The sequence below is a fragment of the Lampris incognitus genome, chromosome 13 (genome assembly GCF_029633865.1).
Source record: "Lampris incognitus isolate fLamInc1 chromosome 13, fLamInc1.hap2, whole genome shotgun sequence".
Classification (NCBI taxonomy): domain Eukaryota; kingdom Metazoa; phylum Chordata; class Actinopteri; order Lampriformes; family Lampridae; genus Lampris; species Lampris incognitus.
The window spans coordinates 4,597,804-4,612,583 of NC_079223.1; the positions used below are offsets into that span (position 1 = coordinate 4,597,804).

Below are 14,780 nucleotides of genomic sequence, written 5' to 3' on the forward strand. Positions count from 1 at the left end.
TCGTGGTTTGTTTGCTGTCGGACGCCACAAAACCAAACCAGTTCCACATCACCGAGGTCACCGTGCCCTTTTTGGGGACGAGCTCATCCTTGCTTGCTGCCATGTGCATTTGTGGAGAAGCGGGGGGAGGGGGGCAGCGGGGCAGCTCGCTCTGACCTACGGGAGCTCAAGAGGAGCGCCGGCGGCGGAAGTTCACGAGAAAATCGATTTTCATTCAAATTAAATCGTCCTTAATTACAAATTCGAATTAATCGATAAAATCGATTTATCGCCCAGCCCTAAAATGTACCCGAGTTAGCCAATAGGCTAGTTTCCATCGGCAGTCCCCTTTGCCTGATGTTGTTAGGCATCCTAGGATAATAAAATTGTGCAAAAAAATAAACAAACAACATAGTTCAAATACAATACAAGAGCAAACAAACAAGAATATATATATATAGAATATACAAATAATGTAGAAAAAGATAATAAAGATAATCCATCCATCCATCCATCGTCTTAACCGCTTATCCTGCTCTCAGGGTGGCGGGGATGCTGGAGCCTATCCCAGCAGTCATTGGGCGGCAGGCGGGGAGACACCCTGGACAGGCCGGCAGGCCATCACAGGGCTAATGAAGATAATATAGAAAATAATTTACATAAAAAAGCAAACATACAACACAGCTAATGTACAATACAGTTAAACAACATGTTAAAGGTGTGTGCGAATAGCATCAATGTTGACATTGTTGGTTCTTAATAAGCCATTTCTTGACATTACACTTAAAAGAATAATAGGATGGGGACTTTCTAATTGATTGTGGTCCTGAGTTCCAAGGTGTGACGCTCTAAAGGAGAAGGCGGTCTGACTAGATGCAGTTCTCCTGATTGGGATTGTGCAGTCCCCTCTAGCTGCACCTCTAGTAGCTCTGTTTGTGGTAGATTTGAAGTTGATGAAGCTGGACAGAGGAGGAGGAGCTAAACCATGCATGATCTTCTAAACTAGGCAGACATTTTTGTATTTGATGAGGTTTTCCTAACTAAGTAGATTGCACTTTTTTAGAATATGGCAATGATGAAAAGTGAATGGCTTCTTGTCTAAGGTTTTGAGTGCTCGTTTGTATGATTCCAGGCTTCTTGTCTAAGGTTTTGAGTGCTCGTTTGTATAATGATTCCAGTGGTTTTAATGTTGTAGAGTGTGTGTTAGACCAGCTAATCAGACAATCGGTGATGTATAGTAGGCAACCATTGAGTGGAAGTATATCTTTGCTGCCTCCGTTGATAGGAAGACTCTGGTAAACCTGAAATTTGCCAAACTAAACTTTACTTTATTGCAGACCCTTTTTATCTGGGTTTTGAAGCTGAGGTCTGAATCTAGTATGTGTAATCTTAAGTATTTGCATTCTGAGACAACTTGTAGTCTCTCTCCCTGGATGAGAATATCTTGCTCTACATTTATGCTGTTGCCTTTTGACACTGATGAGCCTGAAGTTAGTGGTGAGATGAGGGTCACCGCCTTTGAGTATAGGGGTTACAACTGCAGACTTCCATGAGTTGGGAAATCTCGCTTGTCCCAATGAGGTATTAATAATATGTGTTAGCAGTTTAGCTGTTGAGGAGTTGATGAATTGAGGAGTTTGTATTTTTGTAACAAAAATCCATAGGCCCCCCCCAATGTCCTGGGCTCCCCAAAGTCCGTACAACGCAAAGGTATGGCCTGTAAAATGCAGCTACAAGTCAAGCTGCTCAGGAGGCCTGACAGTCTGCTTAGTTGCTCAGTCCGCACAACTTCAACAAATTCAAAGTATAACCACAATATTACAAGTGCACTGCCTTCAATTCTGTAAGAAAAATGTGCACATCAACCTGGAGCGGAAATTCAAATCAGATGTCTTTTTTTCAAACATACCAAAATGGCAAGGCATAAATAATAATAAAAAAAACAAAACAACAAATGATAAAAATAAAACCAGAAGAAATCAACAAAAAGAATTCTCAATAGAGAGTCCAACAACAAATATATGTTGGACAACGAGCAGGAGGAAGGTACTACTTAACAGGAGGACGTTGCTACAACCTCCTAAATGCCACCTCACTCAAGAGACTCGTGGCAGCCTTCTCGCAAAATCCATCCAGTAATTTAGTCCGTTTGGGAGAAAAGGGCGGGGGGGCGGTTGAGAATCCTATCAGATTCATAAAAACCATGAAATAGATCGGTAACAAGATCATCAGTAGCTGTGAATGCGGTGGCTCTGAAGCTTAGTTCGCTCAAAACCCACCAAAGTCTCAAGCTCAAAGTTTTAATCAGTTTGCAGCTTCAACGAAAGGCTAGCAGCACCACCAGTGCCGGTCCAGGTAGCTGTGATGTGTTTAGACGACGTAGGAAATCCCTGCTCGGGCCCCCAAGAAAAGAAGTATTTGAATTCAGATACATTTCAGGTATACTTCAGTTTCCATCCATCCATTATCCAAACTGCTTATCCTGCTCTCAGGGTCGTGGGAATGCTGGAGCCTATGCCAGCAGTCATTGGGGGGCAGGCGGGGAGACACCCTGGAATAGTATTAAATTTAGTAAATTTAATACTTCAATTTAACTATGAAAAACAAATTATGAATTTGATTTTGGCAGAGCCAGCAGAGAAGGCCCTGACAGTCCACCACTGGGTATTTCCAATTCATTTCATCATCTGGTAGGTTGAGTTGGAGTATGAAATGAATAGTAAGTGAGATCAGCGGGGTTTTCCTCATACATCAGAGCGACAGAAGCCATTACTACATTTGCCTATGCAAATAACCTGAAACCAACATTTTCAACAGTTTTGCTTGTGTATGGAACACAACTGCCTTGTGATGCTGATGCTTTTTCTTCACTGATAACTACATACCATCATTCCATGGCAGATAATGTAGTGGATAAAGCCGTGTTCATTATTTTGTCGATACTGACAGATACAGACTAATTTCCTGTAACCACTTCTAAATTAGCTATAAAACCATTGTAGCTGAATATTTCATTATGCCCTATTAAGATCGTTAGGCATGAAAAGTTAAATTATGATTCCTGATTTTGGTCGAGCTTTAAAAGAGCCTTTGGTAACTTACCCATACTAATTTGCATCAACAATTGTTTTTCTCCCAGAGATCACAAAGGTTAAGCTTAGTGTGGAGGATTCATATTGTTCAGGGCTGGCTCAGATCTGGCCTGATTGTTAACTAGCATGAATATGTGAACATGTATGGGTTAAGTTAACTGGATTACTTTTGCATGCCAAAAGATGGTGTGTTTAATTTCCGTTCACACTGAACAAACCAAAACAAATGCCAAATTTTGGGACTTTTTTTTTTAACTTTCTCTATAAACCAGTGGCGGCTGGTGCTAAAGATTTGGGGGGGGGGGCGCCGTTTACCTTGGTGCAGCACACCTGACAGCCGCTTTAATGTCCACACAGTCACAGAGTTATTAAGAAGGACAATGTAGCCTATAGATTTTATCAGGGTTGGTAGGCGGTGGATGATTGACAGTCGAGACGAGGCGTGGTGGTGGGTGTGAACATGATTGACAGCCACGAGAATTGTCCAATCACATTAGATCAAAAAACATTAAAACAATACCAATTCACTGCCAATAAAAGTGGGAGTGTCGGGGCAGCACAGAACTGTGCCCCCTGGAAAATCTGACAAAACCAATCAGACAGCAGCCTCAGGTCACCTGCTCGCCACAAGTTTGGGGGCTTACATAAGGTCTGGTTTGGCCGGCGCCCCTCACCCAGGAAGTATATGTGTTCAGACAGAAATCAACCAAATACCATTTGAACCAATATTTAATGCTGCTGACAGACGCTCACAGACTGACAACACTTTTATTTCATCATTATTTGCATTATACCACTAAATTATATTTAACACGTTCAAGTAGATTTTCATCTCTTGATATTTGAAGGGGGCGGCGCCCCAGCGCCCTGTACTGGCCAACTGCCACTGCTATAAACTGCAACAGCCCACAACAAGATATACCCTAATTCAACATAGAAAATGGGCGGAAATGCTGCAAAATGAAAAGGAGAAAATATGCTGCAATGGCACTGAATTTACCATGTGTGATAGTACATAAAGTATTCATGTGGTGAGCTGATTTAAAACGGGAAATTAATGATTTTGACGAAAACAAAACAAAAACCATGACTTCTGTAACATAAAACGGATGTACTTCGCTTGATTTAAAATATATGAAAAAAAGCCTTAAGCACTGTCTTGTTTTGAAGGACACTGGCAGAACTCTTAATTGGAACGCTGGGAGCTTATCCAAAGCACAACAAATCTGCACGAGCTGGCAGAAGCTGTCTGTTGACAGAGGCGTTAATGAGGGGATACATGAGTGAAATCCATTTGGAGTCTGCAGAGGTCAGGTTATTTTGCTTGAGATTAATTCTGCTCGTGCATGTCCTTGTCCAAGCATTGCGTCTTTCAAATTGCCTAAGTTATTTTTTTGTTTGCTATTGCTGTGCATTATTTCCATTCTTTTAAGGCTCCACCCATCAAACCTGCACCTCTAAGACCTTGGGGTGTTTAAGTACCCGATTTGATTTCATTGCCTCAGTATTGTCAACAACCATGCAAATGCAATAATACTTCCCAAATGGAAAAAAAGATTACATGATGAACAATTAAAAGTCAATTCCAACACCTCAATAAGATCTCATTGTCATGGTCCTGCTGGGATAATTGGCATGGTGTAAAGACTTGAGTAATATTGTGGAGGAAGGTTGTATGTAGTCCCTTCTGGGGACAATGCAAGCATCTCCATCCTGAAGCCAAACACACCTGGACCAAGAATACCTTGTTAGCTTGAGCTCACAAATGAAAAAGGACTTTTACTCTGAGTGTGGTGCCAAACCACCTTGTGGATCCTGGGATTACTGACTTTTGGTCCAGACCTGGTCCGACTCACCAGATGTACACTGTTGGTATAAGCCTGCCATTGGTCGACTATGGCTTCTGTGCATAACTAGTCCACTGACTCCCGGTTTCTGCTGCAGCGGTCATACCAGTTTCCTGTTTGTTGGCGTGTGCTATCGACAACAGCATATTTTTAACGATGCCTGCAAGATTTACCATGGATAAATGTCAACCACATGCACACAACTGTCCACACACTTCCACCTGCTTGAAAAATATGCCATTGTCAATAGCACATGCCAACAAACAGTAGAAACCAGAAGTCAGTGGACTACAGTTATGCACAGAGTCCATTTCAGTTGTAATTCTCCCCTTGCGCTATCTGCGTGTTACCATTGTCATAGTCCCCGTCACTACTTGAAACAACGACAACCTCCAAGCTAGCAACCCACATGCTGAAAACGACAAGTTCCCCTGTGGAACTATTTTGCAAGGGCATCGTCACTGCATCCTGGGCTTAGCACGGCCCAAGACGATTGTGATTGGTTTAAAAAGATAGGAAGAAGCCAGAGAGTTTTTTTCCCCCTGTACCAAAAGGATAATGGGTTGAGACCTTTATCCAGCGCTGGCACAGCGCTAAAATGAAGTGTGGAGATAGGTCTGGCCATGCAAGACTAGTCTAGACCTGAATCTGAGCAGGCCTCAACATAACTTTCAGTTAGGTGGGTGACTGGTAGATTTTGGTAATAATCTGGGGAAAGCAGGGCAGCGGCTCTCGCAGAGAGACCAAAAGTAAAACTGTAGAAGTCCAAAGGGAGAAAGACTTTGGTTTAATGTTTTTTTTGGTACTTTGCGGTTTCTTCACTATAAGAGCCCCTTGCTAATGTTACAAAGGAAACTATACGTCTCTCGTCTTCATGTGTTATATCATTGCACAACCACACCGCTGTTACTACCTACCTGCCTATTCCTGCTAAAGTCTTGCTCAGGTAAAACTGAGTTTTGGTTGGTACTCCCGTCTCTAATATGTTCAATTCCACTTAGGCACGGGGAGCAAACTCAGACTATAAACTGACAGAGGACTGTTTTCTCTAAAATGCCTTAATACTTAAAAGGAAATATAACCTGATCACTGTTCAAAATGCCCAGCTGGTAACTGCATGAGATTTCTTAATTTCACTTCTGAAGATTTTACATTTGATCAAACTAGCAGCCTCCTATCTACCCTCCTTTAATCAGCGCGGCAGAGAACAATGCAGTTATTCCACAAGAATCCGTCGGATATCAGTGGATATATACTTGACAAAACATAAACCTGATGATAAATGTAATGTCCTCTCTCTGCCTAACTTAGCTAACTTTTCAGAAGGGTGAATCAGAAACTGTCACGGCTTCTGTAACTGCATCGATTACTGGCGGAGGCAGGGAACCTGAGAAGAATTCACAATATCTCAGCTTTTAGCAAAGCACCACAGGGGCGAAATCCTTAAGAAGTCAATGAAATTCTGAATCATTTTGAAATCTAATTGTAGGGCGTCCAAGTAGCGTGGCAGTCTATTCCGTTGCCTACCAACACGGGGATTGGCGGTTCGAATCCCCGTGTTACCTCTGGCTTGGTCGGGCGTCCCTACGGACACAATTGGCCGTGTCTGTGGGTGGGAAGCCCTGGATGTGGGTATGTGTCCTGGACGCTGCACCAGCGCCTCCTCTGGTTGGTCGGGGCGCCTGTTTGGGGGGGAGGGGGAACGGGGGAATAGCGTGATCCTCCCACGCGCTACGTCCCCCTGGTGAAACTCCTCACTGTCAGGTGAAAAGAAGCGACTGGTGACTCCACATGTATGGGAGGAGGCATGTGGTAGTCTGCAGCCCTCCCCAGATCAGCAGAGGGGGTGGGGCAGAGACCGGGACGGCTAAGAAGAGTGGGGTAATTGGCCAGGTGCAATTGGGGAGAAAAAGGGGGGAAAATCCAAAAAATAAAGTAAAAATTCAGTTGTAGTTTTGTGTCAAACAAGAATGGATGAAAGTAAAAAATGAAATGTGATGTAAATTCCATAATAAGAAACCAGAAGAGCAGGTCAGAGCTCTCGCTGGTCTGACATCAGCTGACTGACCCCTATATAAATAGAGCAGGGATGGAGCACAAATGTGGCCTATTGCCCTTTTTTAGAAATGTACATTTACCCCGATGTTATCTTCGGGGTAGGTTCCTTCCACGTTCCCTCCTTCAAAATGTCAAGTAATTTGTTCTGTCTTCAGAAGTCGTACCTCTGGGACAAAGTATGCATGCATACTTTGTCCCAAAATCCATTCCCTTTCAAATCGTTTAATGAAAAAGGGTGAGAACGCTCATTAATAACAGTTGTGTGTAATAGTTAGTATGTACTTCCGGAACCTTCATCCGTTCACGGTACCCTCAGCAGCCGTTTACTTCAGCGTACCTCTTTTCATGCACCCACACAGACGGACAGCAAGGCACATGGCTTGGGAAATGTGACTGGAAGTAAACGAGCAGAAAGAACCGAGGGATTCAACAGCGTCTGAACAGACGGGTGACTGGAAGTGCTGCGACCGTCAGTTTGGGGGGAATAGGTCAACATGTGTCAAGAGTCGCCTCCTTTCTGGGGCTTTCAGGCGGATGGGTCTACAGAAGAAGACCGTGGAAACCAACAGGCAGGCCACCGACAGACGATGAGCTTCAGTCGTTACTCCGGTCCCTGCAGAGCATTTCCAAGACCTTGTCGAATTCAGCTTGTTTAGGAGGCAACAGGAGGGCCGCCCTGGTGCTGAAGTTGTATACCACATCATCCATCCATCCATTATCCGAGCCGCTTATCCTGCTCTCAGGGTCGCAGGGGTGCTGGAGGCTATCCCAGCATTCAGTGGGCGGCAGGTGGGGAGACCCCCTGGACAGATACACACACACACACACACACACACACACACACACACACACACACACACACACACACACACACGTTCATACCTATGGACAATTTAGTACGGCCGATTGACCTGATCTGCATGTCTGTGGAAAGTGGGAGGAAACCCATGCAGACATGGGGAGAACATCACTCCGGGGCTCGAACCCAGAACCTTCTTGCTGTGAGGTGACCATGCTAACCGCTGCACCACCATGCCGCCTATACCGCATAATGAACAACTGAATTTGTATAGTGCCTTTCCTTTTTTCCTTTTTCTGTTTTTTGGGGGGAGGGATTCCCCCCCCCCTTTTTCTCCCCAATTGTACTTGGCCAATTACCCCACTCTTCCGAGCCATCCCGGTCTCCTCTGCTGATCGGGGGAGGGCTGCAGACTACCACATGCCTCCTCCCATACATGGGGAGTCGCCAGCTGCTTCTTTTCACCTGACAGTGAGGAGTTTCACCAGGGGGATGTAGCACATGGGAGGATCACACTATTCCCCTCAGTCTCCCCCCCCCCCCCCGAGCAGGCACCCCAACCGACCAGAGGAGGCGCTAGTGCAGCGGCTAGGACACATCCAGCTTCCCACCCGCAGACACGGCCAACTGTGTCTGTAGGGACGCCCGACCAAGCCGGAGCTACCACAGGGATTTGAACCGGCGATCCCCGTGTTGGTAGGCAACGGACTAGACCACCACGCTACCTGGACGTGTATAGTGCCTTTCTGGTCCTAGGACACAAAGTGCTGTCCCAGTCAAATATCTACATCACATCATCGTGTGCCGGGCCCTGGTGGGGAGTGAACTGGTAACCGGGCAGTACTGGCGCCATACTGGTGGTGGAGGGTGCCGTGCCAGTACACCAGCTGCTCTGCTGCTGGAGCAGGGAGCAGGTATTTTTTGAGCAGTCTTTTCTCGTTTCAGGAACAGGTCGATGTACACGGCTGGCGCCGGTGGACATTATGGTGTAATTGCTGTTTGATTTGGGGGGACGTGACCTGCCGAAGGCAGTAATATCCCTCTCGCCCACGGAGCACAGCAGGCTTTGCGGTGGAGGAAGTGGAAGAAACAACTTCTATAAGCGGGCTCGTGAAGCACCTCTTCTTGCAAGCGTGTCACACTTGCGAAGCTTAATTAATATTTACAACCTCGACGCGGTACACAATATGCAAGTTAATTACTGCTAAGTTCTGCAGGCCACAAGTTGGAGGAGTCCTGCCGTGTGTTCCCTATAGCGCGGGTTAATTGGGGAATACATAATGGTTTTTCCTCGTGAGCACACAAATGTGCTTCGCTTTCTTTTTGTTGTGGATTGCGTTGTGTTTTCTGATTCACTTGATTTACACGTGTGAAATGAAATTAGAAAAGTTAAGTTGTTTGTTTCAAATGGAAAAGCCGTCGCTGCCAAATCCCTGCGTTTTAAATTCCAACCAAAGAGCTGCTTTCCACCGCCAAGGCCGGATTGGGCCGCGTGACTGGGCCGGAAAATCACCCAACCTTGTTTAAACTTCCAAGTTCGGGTAAAAGAAAAGAAGGAAAAGAAACAAACGTGTCAAAGTGCTGGTTTTCGTATCAAACTGCTGCGAGGAAGACGGAGTAAGGAGAAGGCTGGAAGCCTACCGGGACCAGGAACTTCTTGATCTCCTCCAGCGCGTGGCTCATGCGAGAGTAGGCCTCGCCCGGCGGGGCGAAGACTTCGATCAGCACGTGGAGGTCATGACTCAGATGGGCAAACTTGGCTTCTCCGCTTTTCCTCAGTTCCTCCTCCTGTGAAGAGAACACGGCTTAAATATCCACGTCCACACACACACACACACACAGAGGACAACTGACGAGATGTTTTGATAAAGATGCTGCTGTAAGCGTGCACCATGTACCTGACCTGCTTGTATCACAACAACTGATGGGTGAAAAATACAGACGGGGACTTTATGGTAAAAAGGCTGTTAAGGTTTTTTCTTTTTCTGCTGTTGTATTATTACCTTGTATTCCCTCACTTGCACCCAGAGGTATACGTTCTAGAAACTTCCTCATACTTCATATCACAAATAACTCTTCCTACTATCGAGTACTTTGAAAAAGTATGGATTTTGCTTGACTGTAACTTTTGTGAAATTATACGAGCTCCGGGAATAAAAGTGACGCGGTTAATTTTGCTGGTGTGGCTGAATCAGTAAATACGACTTAGATATTTATCAGTGTCTTTACCATCACCTTTAACTAGACAAACACTATATCCGTAGAGCCGGACAAACAGGGATTGTGTTATCAAAATATAAAGCAGACAAAAGGTGTCTTTCTTTCTTTGTAGGGTAATTTGATAATTCAGTCATGACTACACGCTCCACTCCAGGGATGATTACAAGGCCTATCGCCGGGGTGGCTAACCACGTGGCATGGAGAGCCATGTGTGTGCAGGTTCTCATCCCAGCCGGACTCCACACTAGCTGATTTCACCGAGTAGCGACCCTTCAGCCGAAGAGGAAGAATGTATCGGTGAAATCAGCTGGCGTGGAGTCCGGCTGGGATGAGAACCTGCACACACATGGCTCTCCATGGTCGGCCGCCACTGGACTGTCGCTCCTACAGACAGCACAGCCCAATCTGAAGCACCGGCATGGCTTTCAGTCTCCTGATTGTTGAGGGTTTTTGTTAAGGGCACTTGGAGAAAAGAAAGCGTTGATTGTACCAAACTGTCTCATTCTTATGCTGATTGCCTCCCTTCGCATATTCAGTGACTGAAGATGTTTGAGACGCCGGTATGAGGATTGCTTGCTGATGCACACCTTCTGTTTTCGCCACAAACATCTCAACAACAGGCCCGAATACATTGCTTGGTTGTGTTTTTGACAACCTAATATGGTTTGAGTTTGTGAAGACACTTGAGGAATCGACGCATTCACGAGTACAGTTGAAGCTTTTTCTAATGACAGATAGCGCCTCGAGAAAAGAATGGCTTGATCTCAGTATGGACACTGCTCATCTACCTGGCATGATGATCAGCTCTGTGCATAACTGTAGTTTAATTATTAATTATGGGGGTGAGCGGATGGATGGATGGATGGAATTGTGGACATAACTTGACAACTTGGAACTTGTCACCCGTGTGCTGGTAGGTGCAGGTGAAAGTATGCAGACAGTTGTGTGCATGTGGTTGACATTTATCCATGGTAAATCCTGCAGGCATCGCCAAAAATATGCCATTGTCAACAGCACACGCCGACACACAGGAAGCTGGTAGGACCGCTGCAGGAGAAACCGGAAGTCAGTGGACTACAGTTATGCACAGAGCTGACTGAGGTAAGGAGGTCAGTGAGAGCGATACTAGCTTTAGATGTTCTCAAGACGAAAATCAAACTCCGGTCAGCACACTACGTCTGGTGGGTGATTGTTTTGGCTCGTTGTCTCAGACACTGCTGCTGAACAGGTAATTTTTGTGTTCAACAACTTTGTTGCATATTGGTTGTGTGACTGCAACTGAGTCCATGTATTATGTGATGGGATATTCATGAGCGCTGAGGTCCACATGTCTGATGTTATTATTTGGAACGCAGTATAATCAGGCAGAGTGCAATTCAATAACAGCCATTCCCCTATGGAGCTTCATGTTAGGGCTTGGCGATATTGGAGAAAAAAAATCAAATATCACTATTTTTCACCGAATACCCTTATATTGATAATGTGATATTTTGGGGATGGCTACTGGTGCTTACACACGAGAACATGTTGAGAGGTGACCATTAGTAATGTGGATATGATGACCGAGCAGGTCAAGTCATTCATTGTTAATTTCTCTCAGCTAAAACGGTCGAATAAGTTAAGAAAATCCTATCTCGTTACTGGAATGGAGCATTTAAGACCAGGGAATGAAAATAATTAAGTTATACCACCGTATTACGATAACCAAAATCCCACACAATATCTAGTCTCTTATAATGGTACCGATATATTACCCAGTTCATATATTATCAGTTTGCTCAGGGAATTGAACATTCGGATCTAATGGAATGCATGAGCATCTTCAAGTTCAACTTTATTATCATCTGTATTGGAATACAATGAAATGTTTATGCTCTGGCTCTCTGCCTCAACACAAAGGATACCAGGGCACACCATCTCTACACCAGACCTACAGAGACTATGTACACAGAATTCATACATTATGTACACACTGTAGAAAAGTACACGATAACGCAAGAACGTGAAGTGCATATGGGTGCATCAGCTGTTCAGTAACCTGGCTGCCTGTGGAACGAAACTCTTACTGAGATGGTTGGTCAGTGGTTGATGCTCCGCTAACGTTTCTTAGATGGAAATTGGATCAATTCAAATTGGATCTCTTGTAAATATACACATTTTGTTTGCTAGGCAGTAGCCATATTACCACGAGTTTATGTCCCAATTCAGATATACAGAAGGTGCAACTGACGGGTCACAGCTAAATTCAAATGAATGTAAGTCGGCAGTCTTACTAGTGTCTGATTCCCCATGATCCAACACAAGAGATCTTTCCCTGGTACTTGCTGAGGGATGTGAGACCATTCTTCTACAACAAACTGCATAATTCTGTGTTTAGTTGACGTGCTTGAAAACACTGCTGGATGCTGCTGCAGAGAGGCTCCCTTAAGTGTTGACTTGGATTGCGTTCTGGCGACTGAGGCAACCGTGGCATATGGCTTACATCATTTGATGTACAACAAATGTGACCACTTGTGCCAAAAGGATGGAGGCATTTTTTAAAAATGAAAGGGGACTCTCCCGTTAGGGTAGAAATAGTTTACTGCAGGATCAAAGGGAACACACACACACACACACACACACGCGCACAGATGTCTTCAACTCAGTACCTCAGATGAGTGACAAGGAATACGACCAATTAAACACGATATATAGAATATGTTAAAATTATTATTATGATTGGTGGTAGTAGTAGTAGTAGACCAATGTATCTGCGGAAGTATTCCATAGCACCAGATGGGAGGTGTTAAAGTTAACGGCATACTTGCGTGAACAAATGATGTGTCAAATAATAAAACAGGCAAGGGTCGCCAAATTAAAGGGGCTCTCAGCTGAAATTTTGCCACTTGACAGCCAATATGCCTTGACTCCTTACCCAGAATTCTACCAAAAGCAAATCAATTTGCAAACAGAATTTGACTTGGCCTCTACCTCAAAAGCGGAACAATTACTATTAAAATCTCAGCATATATTTTATGAATTCGGCGACAAAGCAGGCAGGCTTCTTGCTCACCAAGCCTGCCACACAGCAGCTGTGCATCAGATATCTCAAATTAAGACTGCCTTGGGCTCCGTGACCACAGACCACAAGGAGATTAATGATGCCTTTGCGGCATTCTATGCAAATTTATATTCATCTTAATATGGCAATGATGTTTCTAAATCAGATTCTTTTTTTCAGAATTCAATTTTACCAACCCTTGATGACTCTCAGTAAGGTGACCTTGACCATCCTCTGATGGTAGAGGAGATCTCAGAAGCCATTATAAGTATACAGTCTGGTAAATCCCCGGGGTGAGATGGGTTCCCAGTGGAATTTTTCGCAAAGCGCTATTTCCTTTGTTACCGTCTATATTTACCGAATCACTTTCAACCAGGTATCTCCCCGAAACCCTGAATCAGGCCTCTATTTGTCTCCTGCACAAAAAGGGCAAGGACCCTCTTCTATATGACTCATATAGGCCAATTTCTCCTCTGAATGTGGATTACAAAGTCCTGGCTAAGTCCCTTGCTAGGCAGCTCGACAATGTTCTCCCCGGTCTGATACTGCCTGACCAAACTGGCTTTATTAGAGGCTGGCATTCCTACTTTAATATTCATAGGCTATTTGATATTATCTACACTCACACTCAGTTCAATGTTTCTGATGCTGAAAAGGCTTTTGATCGGTTGGCGTGGGACCATTTATTTATGAGTATGAGAAAATTTGGCTTCGGTAATGGCTATGTATCATGGATTAAATTACTTTATGCATCTTGAATGACAAAAATTCAAAATATTTGCCATTACATAGAGGTACAGACAAGGGTACCCAATGAATCCCCTGCTCTTTGCACTCACATCGAGCCCCTTGCAGCCTCTCTACGTCAGTGTCAGGCCTTAGAAGGGATAACCCAAGGAGATGCCACACATAAATATCTTTCTATGCTGATGATCTCCTTTTATATAAATACCAACCCAACATCTTCGCTACTGCATGCCTTGTCTATTTTTGAATGATTTGGAAAGCTTTCAGGTTATGATATGGATTTACAAAAAAAAGTGACCTTTACCCTGTAAATTCTGCGGCCCTCTAAATCCCGGCTGCAGTATTCTCATTCATGAGTGTCATTCCATTTTAAATACATTGGGGTGGTGGTGCCTCGTTCCTTTCATATGTTATTTAAACTAAATTTCACACCTCTGATTGATCAATGCCAGCAGGACATACTACACTGTTGGCGTTCACGATCTCTATCGTTAACTGGCCAGATGAACCTGATTAAGATGAATGTTCTTCCTAGATTTCTTTATTTATTACAAACCATTCTGATTTTTATTCCTAAATTTTTTTTATATTACTAGACCAAATCCTCACTGGCTTTATATGGGACGGCAAGACCCCACGTATTTGTAAAACCTTTCTACAAAGACCAAAAAAGTTAGGAGATATGGCTGTGCCTCACTTTCTTCATTACTACTGGGCTAGCAATATCAAAAACATTACAATGTGAGTCAGGGGTGGTGCAGAATGTCCAGCTCGGGTAAAATTGCAATCTTTTAAATGGAAACTCCCCTCCTTGAGCTCTGCTCCTTTACCTCTTAATACTGGTCCTTTTGAAAACCCTGTAGTTGCCCATTCATTAAAGATCTGGGTACAGTTCCGTAAATATTTTTGGTTGCAGAACACTTCACTTCAGGCTCTTGTTTTGCAAATCATCTCTTCACCCCCCTCTATGTCTGACATGGCCTTTCAGGCCTGGCATG

The 14,780-nt window shown here is 44.2% G+C and overlaps 1 protein-coding gene across 1 annotated transcript in view; it reads right to left on the reverse strand.

The window, feature by feature from the left end:
* khdrbs2 (KH domain containing, RNA binding, signal transduction associated 2) overlaps window positions 1-14,780 on the reverse strand; it is a 120,548-nt gene that overhangs the window by 32,680 nt on the left and 73,088 nt on the right. The window contains exon 4 of the mRNA XM_056292355.1: window positions 9,417-9,563. Within this exon, the coding sequence (XP_056148330.1) occupies window positions 9,417-9,563 (147 nt within the window). The remainder of the gene's footprint in view (window positions 1-9,416; window positions 9,564-14,780) is intronic.